The 14986-nt window shown below is 40.9% G+C and overlaps 1 protein-coding gene across 1 annotated transcript in view; it reads right to left on the bottom strand.

Annotated features, from left to right (window-relative positions):
- Window positions 1-14986, bottom strand: part of UGGT2 (UDP-glucose glycoprotein glucosyltransferase 2) — a 189050-nt gene that overhangs the window by 41245 nt on the left and 132819 nt on the right. The window contains exons 24-27 of the mRNA XM_080798047.1: window positions 13552-13647; window positions 7130-7232; window positions 4033-4112; window positions 702-885 (exon numbers count right to left, since the gene is read on the bottom strand). Of these exons, the coding sequence (XP_080654173.1) occupies window positions 702-885; window positions 4033-4112; window positions 7130-7232; window positions 13552-13647 (463 nt within the window). The remainder of the gene's footprint in view (window positions 1-701; window positions 886-4032; window positions 4113-7129; window positions 7233-13551; window positions 13648-14986) is intronic.

Below are 14986 nucleotides of genomic sequence, written 5' to 3'. Positions count from 1 at the left end.
GCTGAATGCAACAGGCAGGGTAGAGAAGGCCCCTCATTTCTTGGCAGAGGATCATCAGGCGGGGATGGAGATGGAGGGAGGAAAGTGATGGAAGGGGGTAGGGTGGAGGGAGGGGTAGGGATGGGAGGGAGATGGGGTAGGGGGGCAGCAGGTAGAGGTGAAGGGGAGTGGGGGGTGGGGATGGAGTGCAGTGGGGTAGAGGGTGGGTAGGGAGAGCAGGGGGTTGGGAAGCAGCACACACAGCCTGCAGCTTTGAGTGAGCACTGTTCCCTGCTTTCTGCCTGGCTGGGCTGCTTCCTCTGGCCATGAGCTGTGGTGCAAAACAGAGCTTGAGATGCAACTGCTCTTTTCAGAGTTAAACACCACATTTCAGGGCAAAACAGGGTATTTCCGGTGTTGTCCTAAGCTGCTGTGTTTCTGGCTCTGTATTCTCTACATTGTCCATCTTAGAGGAGCGCCTGAGAACCCGGGGCCGCTGCCACAAAGCCGGCAAGAGCACCTAGGAACCTGGGAAATTCGAGCGGCTGAATTTGGAAGTTAGGGAAACTCAAAAATCAAAGGAAAGACCAGATCAGGACCTAGAACCATAAGGAAGACAATTCTGGGAGCAGCCGCAGCACGACCACGCGCTCGCTGTGGCTACAGAGGCTAAGAATTGACCCCCTTCCTCTCTCCTGACAGAACTTGACAAGACCACTTACATCCTTGAGGTGAATGTTGTCAAGGTCACAGTTGCTGTGCACTGTTTCAACCAACCAGCCTTCGGGAGTAATCATGTTGAGGGTGAGAAGGGGGGCTTCAGGGATATCCAAGAATGTCGCCACGGGTCCAGTGATGCCATCAGCCACCAACACCAGCTCTGGCTCCAGAACAAAACGATAGAAGCTGTTAAAAGAACATAAATAAAAATATGTACGGTGACCAAAATTCAGATTTCTTCTGTTTAAAATATTTAAAAATTGAAAATGGCTTAAAAACATGACCAAAAGTCTCAAGTTAAAAAAAAAAAAAACTAAAACATAGTATACTGCAGAAGAGTTAATGCCTGGAAACGGCAGACAGTTCCCTAAGATTACATTCGCCCTTGGTGATTGTTTCTTAACGCACATGATTAGATTAACATATACTGACTCAGGTCGGTTCTGCTAGTTTCTGATCTGTATTTGCTCACTAATCCTTCTTCAGATTTGAGCATGGTCCACTTTCCAGCCATTTTATTGGATCTCAGCAGCACTCATCATAGGAAGAGAAATGATAACCAGAAAGCAATTAAATTCAAGCAAATTAGAATTCTGGTAAAAGTTCAGTTAAAAACAGACAGGACTGAGTTGAAGACAGCGGCTTATTAACAGAGCTCTAGTGTATTTTGCCCTTATCCCCCAGTTAGGAATTAGCTCTATTATTAAGAATCATGACTTCCACTATTTGGAGACAGCAGTCAAGGGGTTGGCTGCGCTGTAGTTAGCTCCGGGCTGGGCTGGGAGGGAACCCACTTCCAGGCCGGTATGGCTCCCCTCCAGGGCCGCTGGAAAAAGGACTACAGCCGGTCACTGGTGGCTAGCTGCAGACCGCCCTCGGGTCCCTGCCACAGGGGTCCCCCCATGTCGCTGGGTCAGAGAAGCACGGGAGAGCAAGACATGGAGAGTGCCGGCAACCCACAAGCCGCAGTCTCTGATAACCTAGTTGCCCAAGAAACTTTTCATTACTTTCGCCATGTGCTTTCCATGAGAAGCGAATCACTAGGAGCGGCCCAAGCTCACGGAGAAGCCGCAGAGCGGATGAACCCCAGGAGACCATGATCACTGGCAGCCGTGTCCGAAGCTGCCGACTGCAGGCAGGCGGAGTGAAAGAGACACGGCCAGAGAACGCACGGACGAAACGAGTCCTTGGGATCGCCCAGTGCAGCGGAAATGTCATAGTTGGCTGCTGCCAACAGTCAGGTCTGTGACTTAGTAAAAACAATCTGGCAGCAGAGAGGAAGTTAAAGGCAAGCTGCAGGGGGAGGTACGGTGAAGGGGGGAGCAGTGTGTGTGTGTGTGTGTGTGTGTGTGTGTGTGTGTAATCTGCGAAGAATCTGAGAAGAGAAAGAATGCAGAAGAGGAGAAGAAGTCAGGGCTCCAGGGGAGAGGAAATGGAGAGAGCAGTTTATTTCTCTTTTTAAATTGAGTAAACTCTCAGGAAGGAAAGAGCTGGCAGAGAGGTTAAAGATACGGAGCAAAGGGACTGTGTGATAAAGGAAGGCTCCATAACACGTGGGAAGCATGGGATCAAGCAGAAAGAGAGGGTTGGCAAGAGGAGAGAGAGCACCCCCTTCCGCTGCCTCACTGGGAACAAAGTGAGGGTTTTGGAGCAGATGGGAGTGAGGGCGCGGGTGAGCCTGCTGGTGAGTACTAAGGAGGGCACGGATTGCAGGGAGCACTGGGTGTGGTGCATAAACAATGAATGCTGGAACACTGAAAAAAATAAAATAAAATGGAACAAAAGAGAAATAAACATTTAGAAAGAGAAAAGAAAAAGTAAAGGGCTGGGGACCAATGTGTTATCTCGTTTGCTTGACAGATGCTACTGAGCCAATAATGCTCCCCTGAGCTCACAGTTCCAAACCCGTTTCACAGTTTTTGTGCTGTGCAGCCTCATTAACCACTCGAAGCCTCAAGGGTCACACCACCTTAGAGAGGTCAAATTCTTTCCCTCCTAACAGACTGCGCTTGCTTATGTTCAATATTCTTACCCTTTATTATATAACCCAAAGCTTTATAGAGATACTACGGAGATCTCTACTTGTATGACTAAAACTTCTCTACTCACAGAGCTTACCGACCTCTCAATTAGTGGCCAAGATAAGATGACAGCTTTTGTTTGGGTTTGGGACATGATATAATCTCAAATACACGAGATAAATGAGAAGTCAGAGAACAATGTGAATAAGATATGACGACAGGAGGTTCAGGAAAGGAATGAATGTACCCTATACTTTCATCTAAATTCTTTACATTTCCCATTTTATTGCTTTCCAAATATTAAAAATATTCACCATGTTTAAAATATCTGCTCAAGGCAATAATCTCTGCTATGTTTACTAATTATAACAAATACAATTTAATAAGTAAACAAGGGATTAGGTGAATGCAACTTTCTTGTGTTTGCATATATTCTTTCAGAGCTACATAATTACGTTATACAAAGAAAAGCACATTAACAAGCCTTTTTTCTGTCCCATGACACCTGAAGGATACTGTATATTCCTCTCAGTACGAGTGGCTCAAAATGATAGTGATTCTGATCCTGAAAGAGGAGGAAGGGTCTATTTCTGTCCCTACTTGAGAGACAATGTTATTTCAACAGTACAGTATTAATGTGGAATGTCGGCTTACGATAAGCATTTTCTATATTAATGAAATAGTATTCTACACTATTTACATCCCAATACTTCCAAATAATGAGATGATATCCTAAAGATCATTTTCATAATTCAGCTCTGAAGTATTGAAAATATAGCTAAACAGGGATGCCTGGAGGGCTCAGTCGGTTAAGCATCTGTGTTTGGCTCAGGTCATGTTCCCAGGATCCTGGGATTGAGTCCTGCATCAGTCTCCCTGCTCAGCAGGAGTCGGCTCCTTCTACTCCTTCTGTCTGCTCCCTCCCTCTGCCCATGCCCAGCTCGCCCCAATAAATAAAATCTTTATAAACAAAAAAAGGAAATTACAGCTAAATCAAAAATGGTTTGATTCAACTTTATTTTCCTCTTGTGTATTTCCAAATAGGTATTCCTAGATCACATTTCCAAAAATACCCACCGAAAAACATAAGTCCTTGTAAATTCTGCAATTAGACTGGATCAATTTTACTGCTTGGGTTATTTTAATTTTATATCAGTTAAGGTTAATAAATTATCTTTGATCTTCCGGTTTATTTCAATTAAGCATCTTAGGAAGAAAAAAACCAGACCCAGTAATTACGGTCCTTTATTTATTTATTTTGTCTTAGCATTTGCAAAGCTTTTGAAATGAAATGACATTCACTTAGACTCACCTCTTTAAAGGGGCTTCTGAAAGCTTACCCCTACAGTTCATGAACAATTTTATCTTCATGTTGATAATCTTGCCAAGTACCTGTTTGAAAAAAAAAATCCCATATTTGATATTAAGTAATCTTTTTTCTAACATTTATTAGGCATTTACTATGTACTAGGCACTGCATTCGCACCTGAGATTCATTATCTCATGTGATCCTCATGACAGCCTTCAACGGCTGATACCTTTACAGCTGAGACACAGAGAGATGTGGTAATTTGCCCAAGATCACACAGCAAGTCATGGCAGAGGTCAGATTTGAATCCAAACAGCTAATTTCATGGCTCAAGGGTTACACTGCCTCCCTTTGCCTGATGTGACTTTCTTTCATGGTATCCACATTTCCAAATTTCCTTAGCATTACAGGACAAGCGAAGTAATTGCTAGAAGCATGATGTGCAAACACAGAGTGACGGCCTCCCAGCAACAATGGCGAGTCCATTCAGAATTCCATCCACATGGTAGAGATGTAGGAAGTTCCTGGCTATGGATGAAAGACTCTCTTTTTATTTCCCCAGGGGCATATGACATAGGAGGATTATTAATTTTGGTAGTCTCTATCTCTAGGAAGGCAAGTCAACACAGATTTGAACGATATTAGACAACAAAGGACACAGGTAAAGAGAGGGGAAAAAACCGGGTGCCTGGAACAGAAAGGATGCAGGCTTGAGGAGGAATTAGAATAGACAAAGGCCGGAAGAGCACTGATTCCCATTCTATCACTCTTCACACCTGCTACAATGGAGGTTGCTGAGCCACTGTTTTTGCCAAGTGTTAAATGAGACACTATCCAGTTCTTTCAATAAATTCATTTATGTTTTATACCACAAATTTTCTTTACAGTAAGCAATAATAAGTAATGTGAGGTGTTGAGGTGCTCCAAAAGAATGTTATTACTTTCAATCATGTAACCTGGGATCCAATCCCATATTTTTATTATTATTATTATTTTTAAAGATTTATTTGAGGGACGCCTGGGTGGCTCAGTTGGTTGGGCGACTGCCTTCAGCTCAGGCCATTATCCTGGAGTCCCGGATCGAGTCCCGCATCCGGCTCCCTGCTCGGCGGGGAGTCTGCTTCTCCCTCTGACCCTCCCACTTCTCACACTCTCTCTCTCTCTCAAATAAATAAATAAAATCTTAAAAAAAAAAAGATTTATTTGAAAGAGAGAGCAAGTGAGAGTGAGCACAAGCAGGGTGAGGGGCAGAGGGAGAAGCAGGCTCCCCACTGAGCAGGGAGCCTGATGTGGGACCCGATCCCTGAACCCCGGGATCATGACCTGAGCTGAAGGAAGATGCTTAACCAACTGAGCCACCCAGGCATCCTCAATCCCATATTTTATATTTCTGTATAATCTCATATTCTTATTTCTAAATTCTATCCTTACATAAAAACTTCAGAGGTAAGCAATGTTTTTTCTGAATAACAGCTCCGTGGAAACAGGGTATGTGTACACTGTAATGGATCGATCTAGCTCCACTCCTTACAGGTATAATTACTGATTGCTGTTTTCTAAAGAATAATCTGAATAGTGTGTCTCCAGAAGTTCAAGTGTGAAGGTGTACAAATAGTAAAAGAAAGAACGGAGGTAAGTAAACCAAGTACGGAACTGTTTGCCTTGGTTATACACTGAATAAGTAGAATGGCAAAGACTTCCCAAAATTATTTGTCCAAACAATTGTAAGAGCTATTGATAATCCCTTTGTCCATCATGACTTGGTAGGGCAAACTCATTTGAGAGAAACTGCAGGTTGAAATTCCGCAGCATGTCTACCCGTATGACCCAGCTTGACCCCTCACATCGTCCAGCAGACTTAATGCCTAATTATTTCTGCCTGTTTCCAAAAGTGAGCCCAACTGTCAGAGGACAAATGGTTTCTACTTCTGAGAATGTTATTTTAAATGTGTCTTTAAAAAAAGTATGGAGTAATTTCAAATAGGAGTACCCCACAATTTTGAACATCACTAGAAGAAATATATAGATTTCCGGCATAACGAGCTTTCGTGATTTACCCACTGAAAGCTGCATCACAATGTGAACATCACAAGGTTTCGGTATAATGAAAAGGCACATAATGTCCTTTCAGAGTCAGCTAGCTCCCCTCAGCGTTCCTTCTCTCTGCTTTCTCAACGAACAAACGTTCACTCAGCTTTATGCCCAGTGTCCCCCCCCACCCCCCCCCCCCCCCCCCCGTGTCCGGGTGCAGCCGCATGACTGGTTATGTTCTGGCCCATGACATGGAACTGGACGGATACGCCCTCGTGCTCTCCTTCCTGCTTGCAGAAACACCGAGGTGACGTGGAGGAGCCTGGCGAGTGATCTCAGATCATGAGACGGGAGAAGCTTCCCGAGGATGACTGAGCCACCAGACAAAAGTCGCCTGTGTCCTCACGCTGTGGAGCTGCCTTACTCCAGGGGGCTCACGCTTGGACTGTGAGATGAGAAATAAACTCCAGTCTTGAAGCCACTGTTCCTGTGGCCAGACTTCCTGAACACAGCCTTTATTCACCTGTTTGGCTATTGTTACTTATTAGACCATCGGCTTCTCCAGAAGCCATTCTTCAGAACTGGAGACAGGACGAAGAGCGGAATTAGGCAGGCGCCATGTTGTGGTGTACTCATGTGACTCTTCTTTCAGTGTGTGAAGAGAGAAAGGGATCTCTCTCCCTTCCTCTTCTGTGAGGCTATAAATCCTATTGGATTAGGGCCCATGCCATAAAACCTCATTTAACCTTATTTAACCTCTAAAAAGCTCTGTTTCCAAATATAGTCACATTGGGGGTTAGGGCTTCAACATACGACTTTCAGGGGAGGCAGAAGACAATAATTAAGCCCACACCAACACCTAACCTTGGGACTGCATAACACCCCTGGCATAGCTCTACCATTTCATTTTCTACACTGAAATATGACACGCTAATTAAAACCTGCAAGGAATAAAGCATTAAGAGCACAAATACCTAAAAACAGACCTGAAAGATTAATAATAAATTTCAAAATGAAAGTATATAATAAAATGATGTATAAAATATACAATAAAAATATATTATCTTACAATCAATAACTGGGCCATCTTCTGTGCTTCTCTTGTTAATGGATCAACAATAGCAATGACATCAAAGAACATGTCATTCTCTTCAGGATTTATCGTTATGATGCTAGGAAAACAGAAAATAAGATGAAAGATGATCAGTTAAATTTATTTAATTATCTAATAAGTCAATCTCAGCTATATACATTCCTTTTAAAAAAAAAGATTTTATTTATTTATTTGAGAGACAGAGATCACAAGTAGGCAGAGAGGCAGGCAGAGAGAGAGAGAGAAGAGGGAAGCAGGCTCCTGGTTGAGCAGACAGCCCGATGCTTGTCTTGATCCCAGGACCCTGAGATCATGACCTCAGCTGAAGGCAGAGGCTTAACCCACTGAGCCACCCAGGTGCCCCCCACCCTTTTTAAAGTAATCTCTACACCCAACATGGGGCTTAAACTTACAACCCTGAAACCAAGAGTCACATGCTTCACTGAGCCAGCCAGGCACACCTGAGCTATATGCATTCTTATTGTTTTCTTTCTCACTGGATTAAAAAAAATCCTGATTACTTCATAGATGAAAATGCAAATTTATTTTTCATTCCAACTTTTTATTTTAATTCCAGTTAGTTAACATACAATGCAACTACTAGTTCTAGGTACAGAATTGAGTGATTCAACACTTCGATACAACACCCAGTGCTCATCACAGCAAGCGCCCTCCTTAATGTCCATCACCTATTTAACCCATCCCCCACCCACCTCCACTCTGGAAACTGTCAGTGTGTTCTCTATAATTTGGTCTGTTTCTTGGCTTGCCTCTTTTTTTTTTTTTTCCCTCCATGCTATGTTCATCTGTTTCTTAAATTCCACATGAGTGAAATCATACAGTATCTGTCTTTCTCTGAGTGCTTTATTTCACTTAGCATAACACCCTCTACCTCCAACCACATCACATCTTTGCAAATGGCAAGATTTCATTCTATCTGGTGCCTGAAAAATATTCCTGTGTGTGTGTGTATGTCAAATCAAATCAAAACTACAATAAGATACCACCTCACACCTGTCAGAATGGCTAAAATTAACAGCATAGGAAACAACAGATATTGGTAAGGATGCAAAGAAGCCCTCTTACATGGTGGGAAGGCAAGCTGGTGCATCCACTCTGGAAAACGCAAATTAATTAATTAATTAATTAGTTAATTTAAAGATTTTATTTATTTGACAGAGAGAGAGATCACAAGTAGGCAAAGAGGCAGGCAGAGAGGGGAAAGCAGGCTCTCCGCCGAGCAGAGCCCGATGCGGGACTTGATCCCAGGACCTTGAGATCATGACCTGAGCTGAAGGCAGAGGCTTTACCCCACTGAGCCACCCAGGTGCCCTGGAAAACACAAATTTAAAAGCCTACTGTTTGTGTTTAATAAATTACAAAACTGGAAAGAATCAGAGAAAGTTAAAGTAAGACTCTATGAATGAGTGATTTTTAAAAACTCTTCAAAGAACAATAGTATTAGAGTGAAAACTAATTTTAAGCCCCCCCGCCCTTAAGTTCTCATGGGTCATACAATATTAAAAAATAAAGCCCAGGTAAGTTTTGTGTTAGTTGAATGTATTTTCTCAGACTTGAGAATAAAATAACTGTTCAGTAGTTTTATTAAACTTAGTATCTAAAAAATCCCAACATATAACAGGAAAGTTTGGGGGGAAAAAAGCTCAAATTTATCATACTTAGTTTCACTCCAGTCACCCTCTCCTGACCTTCTCCCCTCAGTCTTCTTCCTCGTGTCTTTCACTGAACTAAATTCTAAGTTAGAGGATACACTAATCTTTACTGATGTTGGGAAAATTAGTAAAAGCATAGAAAAGGCCAATGGAAGATAATAAATTCTATATTTACTATAATCAAAGTTAAAAGTATATATTTGACTAAAAGTACAGAATATTCCAACTGACTTACTATTTTAACACTGTAATACAGGAAGCCAGTTTTTCAAGATGTATGAATTAAATATCTTACATATTACAAGGGAAAAAGATTTCCAAATCAAAATGGATACCTGTAAAATTACAGGGACATTAGTCTTCTTTGGTGCAGGAAGACTGTAAATATCTAGACTTTTTGCAGTGAGGGGGTTAATTTCTCAGCAATAAAAGCTAATGTAAAAGTCACTTCAAATATGGGTCCCCTGAGAAAGAAACAGAAGACATTTTATTTTATATGCAATGGACATGATTTGATTTAGTTAAAATAGGAGTGACAGAATCAGACAACAGATCCTGCTACGTGACTACCGCTAGACGTAAGGGTTACAAATCAGATGTTGTAAAATTAAAGGGCCTATCCTCAATGGTTAATGACTTCAGTTATCCTGGTGAAAATTTTACCAATTACTGCCATACTTGCAGCATTATTCAAAACTGGGCATCTTCTGTATGCTTTATGAGATGCTCTTGTGGCCAAAGTAGGCATCTGTTTACTCTGATGACTGCCAATACTGTGAGGTCGCATGTATCAGAACCCCACCCCGCCCATCATCTACCTCTCTGTGCATTGGTGGAGACTCAGGACAATTTTCTGAGCAGACTCCTGAGCCTATCAGGAGGTACTGCATTGACTCAACTAAAAATGGAAGTAGGAGGTCTCTTTCCTCACACAATATCAACAAAAAGATGCTAACTCTACCTACACCACCCTTTTAAGGCAATGGATTTGTATTCAATTTGTCAAGAAACTATTGCTACACTTCATGCCATTACCCAGGAAGAATAACGTCAAGTACGCAGATAGTCAATAACTATTAAAAGCTTAAGTCAGAGAAAGACATGAAGGGCAGCTTGAGGTACATGCAGTCTGTCAAGTCTTAGAGAGAAACTAAGGACATTTCAAACCAGCCACAGCAAGGGGAAGCTGCTACTCGGCCAATATCCCGTCCATTCCATGCAGAGTTGTTTCACTAAATTAAATGATCAGTTTCTGTATAAAGACAGGTCGAACCACCTATTTTAAAGATGTTGTTGAAAACACTATGCCTCCTGTAGTATTCCCTCTGTGAAGATTTCTCAGAGAAATTTCTGTGTCCTCTCTCTTCTAAGAACAGTTCTATTTCACCTGGACAACTCATTTATTTTCTTTTGTGAACTCTGTGAACCGTGTACACTGGAAAACTCACCGTTAAATTTGGGGTGTGTCTTGGCAGGCACAAAGGCCGGCCACCCCTCCCTACAGCCCCCTATCCTTCCCGCCTGTCCTGGGAGCTCCAAGCTCTAGTATCAACAGACTTAGAGGGGCTGCTTCACCAGCTCCCAAAACTGTATAAGAGCAAACCCCCCAACAATTCCTTAATAAATCGATCTGTTTTCATCTGCACACCCCCACATGCGTACGCGGGTATAGGCATGCGCGTGCGCACACACACACATACACACCAGCTGCATCTCTGCAGTGCTGAGCCCAGACCCAACAGCCCAGCATTGCTAATGTGCTTCTCTCTACTTTTCCTACGATTCCAACACAAATCAAATCCAACAAAGTCATTCTTCCTTCATTAATACCTTCAACTGGGTTATGGCAAAGTCTTGCTGGCCTGCGTCCTACTTTTTTTTTTTTAATATTTTATTTATTTATTTGACAGAGACCACAAGTAGGCAGAGAGGCAGGCAGAGAGAGGGGGGGAAGCAGGCTCCCCGCGGAGCAGAGAGCCCGATGTGGGGCTTGATCCCAGGACCCCAGGATCATGACCTGAGCCGAAGGCAGAGGCTTAACCCACTGAGCCACCCAGGCGCCCCCTGCGTCCTACTTTTAAGGTGGGTATTCACCTGTCTCCTCCCAGATTAATGTGAGCTGATTTTGTGGTTTAATTTTCAGGTCCAATCTTCTTTCTCTGATTTCCAAGTTTCGTTATTTGTCTAACAAATACACACATATTACACATAACAGCTGCAAAGCATTAATTATCTATTATGTTCAAGGCAGTAGGTCTGAGTCTCATAAAACCCCTGTAGGGAGGGAATCAACACTATATTTTATAGATTAAGAAACTGAAGCAATGAGAGGTCCCAGGGCTATGGTAACGATTCAAAAACTGGGTGTTTTGGATAAGAAAGCTCTTCTATACCATACAACCCATGCTGATCAAGATAAACATATCAACTTGGGTAAACATAGAAAAAAAGGGTGAATGCCTAAATTATACTCATAAGCTCAGAAAATGGCAAATGACAGACTCTGCAAGTTTTAGGAGGCGGGCATTAGATGAGGATGTATATTGTATAAACAGAGGCACGCCAATACATACAGGCCACATGCCCATTTATATTTATAGTAATGCCCCAGAGATAACAGAAGAAATTGGGAGAACTGTAGACCACTGTCACAAAGTCACATCATACTCTTCCATCTTTATAAAATAAGGCAGTAGGCTTAAAAGCAGCAGATGCATTGACAGATGTGACAGGTAAAGAAAGTAAGTCGAGACCAACCAACAATAAAACTATAAAAGATCAAATGTATCAGACATTTAACATGGGCATAAGTTCCAAATGTATCAAAATTCCCAAGTATAATATAGCATCATGGAACAGTCTAGTGGCTAATGTTTACAATGACGGTTTTGAGCAATCTGTGTTAAATTATTACAGCACGTGGTATGCAGGAGTCAAAGAAGTTTATAAGAATTCCAGGGGTGCCTGGGTGGCTAAGTGGTTTAAGCCTCTGTCTGTCTTCGGCTCAGTCACATTCTGAGGGTCCTGGGATCGAGCCCCGTATCGGGCTCTCTGCTCAGCGGGGAGCCTGCTGCCCTCCACCCTCTGCCTGCCTCTCTGCCTACTTGTGATGTCTCTCTCTCTGTCAAATCAAATAATAATAATAATAATAATAATAATAAAATCATCCTTAAGAAGAATTCCAGCAGATGTGTTTAAAAATACAAGTACTGAATCTCAGTTATCTGAGAACAGTAACACTTCCTTTCGAACAGTGCTACTTTCTTTAGAAAGTAATCTTTGCCGAGTTTACTCCTGCGTGTGTGTGAAGACCTCTCTAAAGACAGATGTCCTGCGGCTGAAGCCAGTGTCACCGCTGGAGGTACACATGGACAACCCGAGATGGCATCTGCCATAAAACCAGCCAGCTTACAATAAAGTGCCAGCCACTGCGAGTCTGGGCTAAACCATTTGTCTCAATTGAGTTTTATAGGAGCAGTGATTAGAAAAAAGATCATATAATAAAGCATGCTTATAGTTTAATTATTTGATGTCTATCTTTTCTCCAATTCTGTGTGGTCCTTAATTAAAAACAACAGAAAAGGTTCTCCTCTGGGGACACAGAAAATTGTATGTATGTAGACAGAGCTTGGTGAATTTCATTTCGACTATCTTAGAGGAACTGTGTAATATAGTGAAATTACACACTAGTTTATTACCCCGAAACAGTATTTCTCTGAGGGCTGCTTTCGGAAATCAAATCTTCAGGAAATAATAAATTTTTAACCAAAAAGTTTTCCATGGATAAATAAGTTGCACAACTGCTAATTAACCAAAAACGAATTTTTCTTTCACCTTTAAGTAGATCATATTTCATAACTGTTAATATACTGATGCATACTGGAAATCTTTCCCTATTCCCAAGAATGCAGTGTTCTCTAAAGTTACTCGACCAGAGAACAGTTTTCCTCTCAGAAAACATTTGTCAGTATCTCAGGGTAGTGTTCCACTGAACACATCTTGGACCCACTCTTGTACATGTCTACATTTTATTATTTATTTATTCATTTAAGTAATCTCTACACCCCGTGTGGGACTTGAACTCATAATCCTGCGATCAAGAGTCACTTGCGGGGCGCCTGGGTGGCTCAGGGGGTTAAAGCGTCTGTCTTCGGCTCAGGTCATGATCCCAGGGTCCTGGGATGGAGCCCCACATCAGGCTCTCTGCTCAGCAGGGAGCCTGCTTGCCTTCCTCTCCCTCTCTGCCTGCCTCTCTGCCTACGTACGATCTCTGTCTGTCAAATAAATAAATAAAATCTTTAAAAAAAAAAAAGAGTCACTTGCTCTTCTGACTGAGCCAGTCAGGCGCCCCTGTGTCTACATTTTATTAATCAGAATTCTTTAGTAACTGAATCTTCTATACACTGAGAATATAAACATATTATTTATATATAATGATAATCCCCAAATACTACAAAAATCCCAAATGATCTTGAACAAGAAAGATAATTAAACAAATTATACTAGATAGAATTTACTTGAAGCTTCAGATCCTTACACATCATCTTTTATTTGCTAGAATATATAATTAACTGGAATTTATATTCCTAATCTCATCAAACACATTTCTTCTCTAACAATTTTTAATTCTACTTTAAATTTTGCTGTACTTTAAATACAAATGGAAACCATAATTGAGTATGGGACATAGTGACAGAAAAAAGGCAGACACTATTACGTTCTTACCTGTGATTCTCTCTCAGAAATGTGATATCATGGCGAGATGCAAGGTTAGGCAAAGAGGAAAGAAGGGCATCCACTTTCATAACAAGGTCACTCATGCTAGAAAAATAAGACAATGTGTGAGTATTTCAAAGGAGAAAGGTCCACATTTCATGTCATAAATGCTCTGAGAAACAGAAATTTAATTAAAATATCTCCAATAGACAAGCTTTATGTAAATAACTTTTCTTCCAAACTTGTTAGTAATTTGTCAGTTTAAAGTAAGATGACTGTTGCTTTAAAAACCACCCTGCTTTTCCTTATCATTGATATAATCTTTAAACACTTATAAGTGGTGTTCTCAGCAGTGTCTGTAGCATATGGTGAATCATTCAATTCAAGGCAATATTTGCTGAGTGCTGGTTATGTGTCCAAGCAACGGGGCCCACATAGGAAAGAAAGAAGAGCAGAAAGAACCACAAAAGGGGGAGTTTTAAATATAATTAAGAAGTCCAAACTTCTATGGTCACAAATCAGTTTGAAAATTAATTGAAACTGTATAAGACAAATACCTAGATTAAATATAACCAAATTTGTAAATCTATGATGGAGGAAATGCATTATATGTTCATTGATACACTGGGGCAGAAAATGTTGTCTGAATTTTAAGACAAGTTTTTGGAAAGAAGAGGAAAAAGAAAAGAAAGAATAAGCACTTCCATTTTATAAAGAAATTTAGATTCTGAGTAGGTTGAGAACCTGTGTCTACTATATCATTTTTTACTGGACTACCAGGTTCTGACATGTAGGACTCTGCTTAATGGTCACTTAATAAACATGTATAATAATAAACATATAACATAATAATAAACATATATTTTCTACTTGAAAATAACTGGATATTATTTCTTTACTGTAGAAAAGCCCTTACTTCATTACTTTATTTATAATTTTCTACGTGAACATCATTTCCTAACTGATGAATTACTTCCTAAATGACAGAGTAAGTAAAGGACATCCATTCATCTGGATCAGAATTCTGTACTTAAGAGGAAGAATCAGAACTTTGAGTTCTGGCAAGAACCACCTCAAAGCCTAGCTGTATGCTACAAGACACTGGGGAACCCTGAAGTAAAGAACAGAAAAAGAGGTAACAGAAAAACAACCCAAAAGGACACTGATCTGTCTAAAATATAAGATGCCACTGACTTTAAAACAAAATAATTATTAGGAAAGGAGTAATTTATATAATGATAAAAGGAACAATTCACTAGAAATGTAACAGTTCTGAATCAGGGTATACATAACTATAGCTCAAAATAATTAAAACAAAAATTGACAAAGTTATAGAATTAAATGATTGATCCATGATTCTAGCAGTGTTTCCACAAACTTCTTTTAGTAACTGACAGATAAAACAAGGTATTCAGTATTTCGATGGCTGGAAAAAACCTAGCAT

Source organism: Martes martes (assembly GCF_963455335.1).
Source record: "Martes martes genome assembly, chromosome: 3".
Classification (NCBI taxonomy): Eukaryota; Metazoa; Chordata; class Mammalia; order Carnivora; family Mustelidae; genus Martes; species Martes martes.
This window is presented reverse-complemented; position numbering and strand designations above follow the sequence as displayed.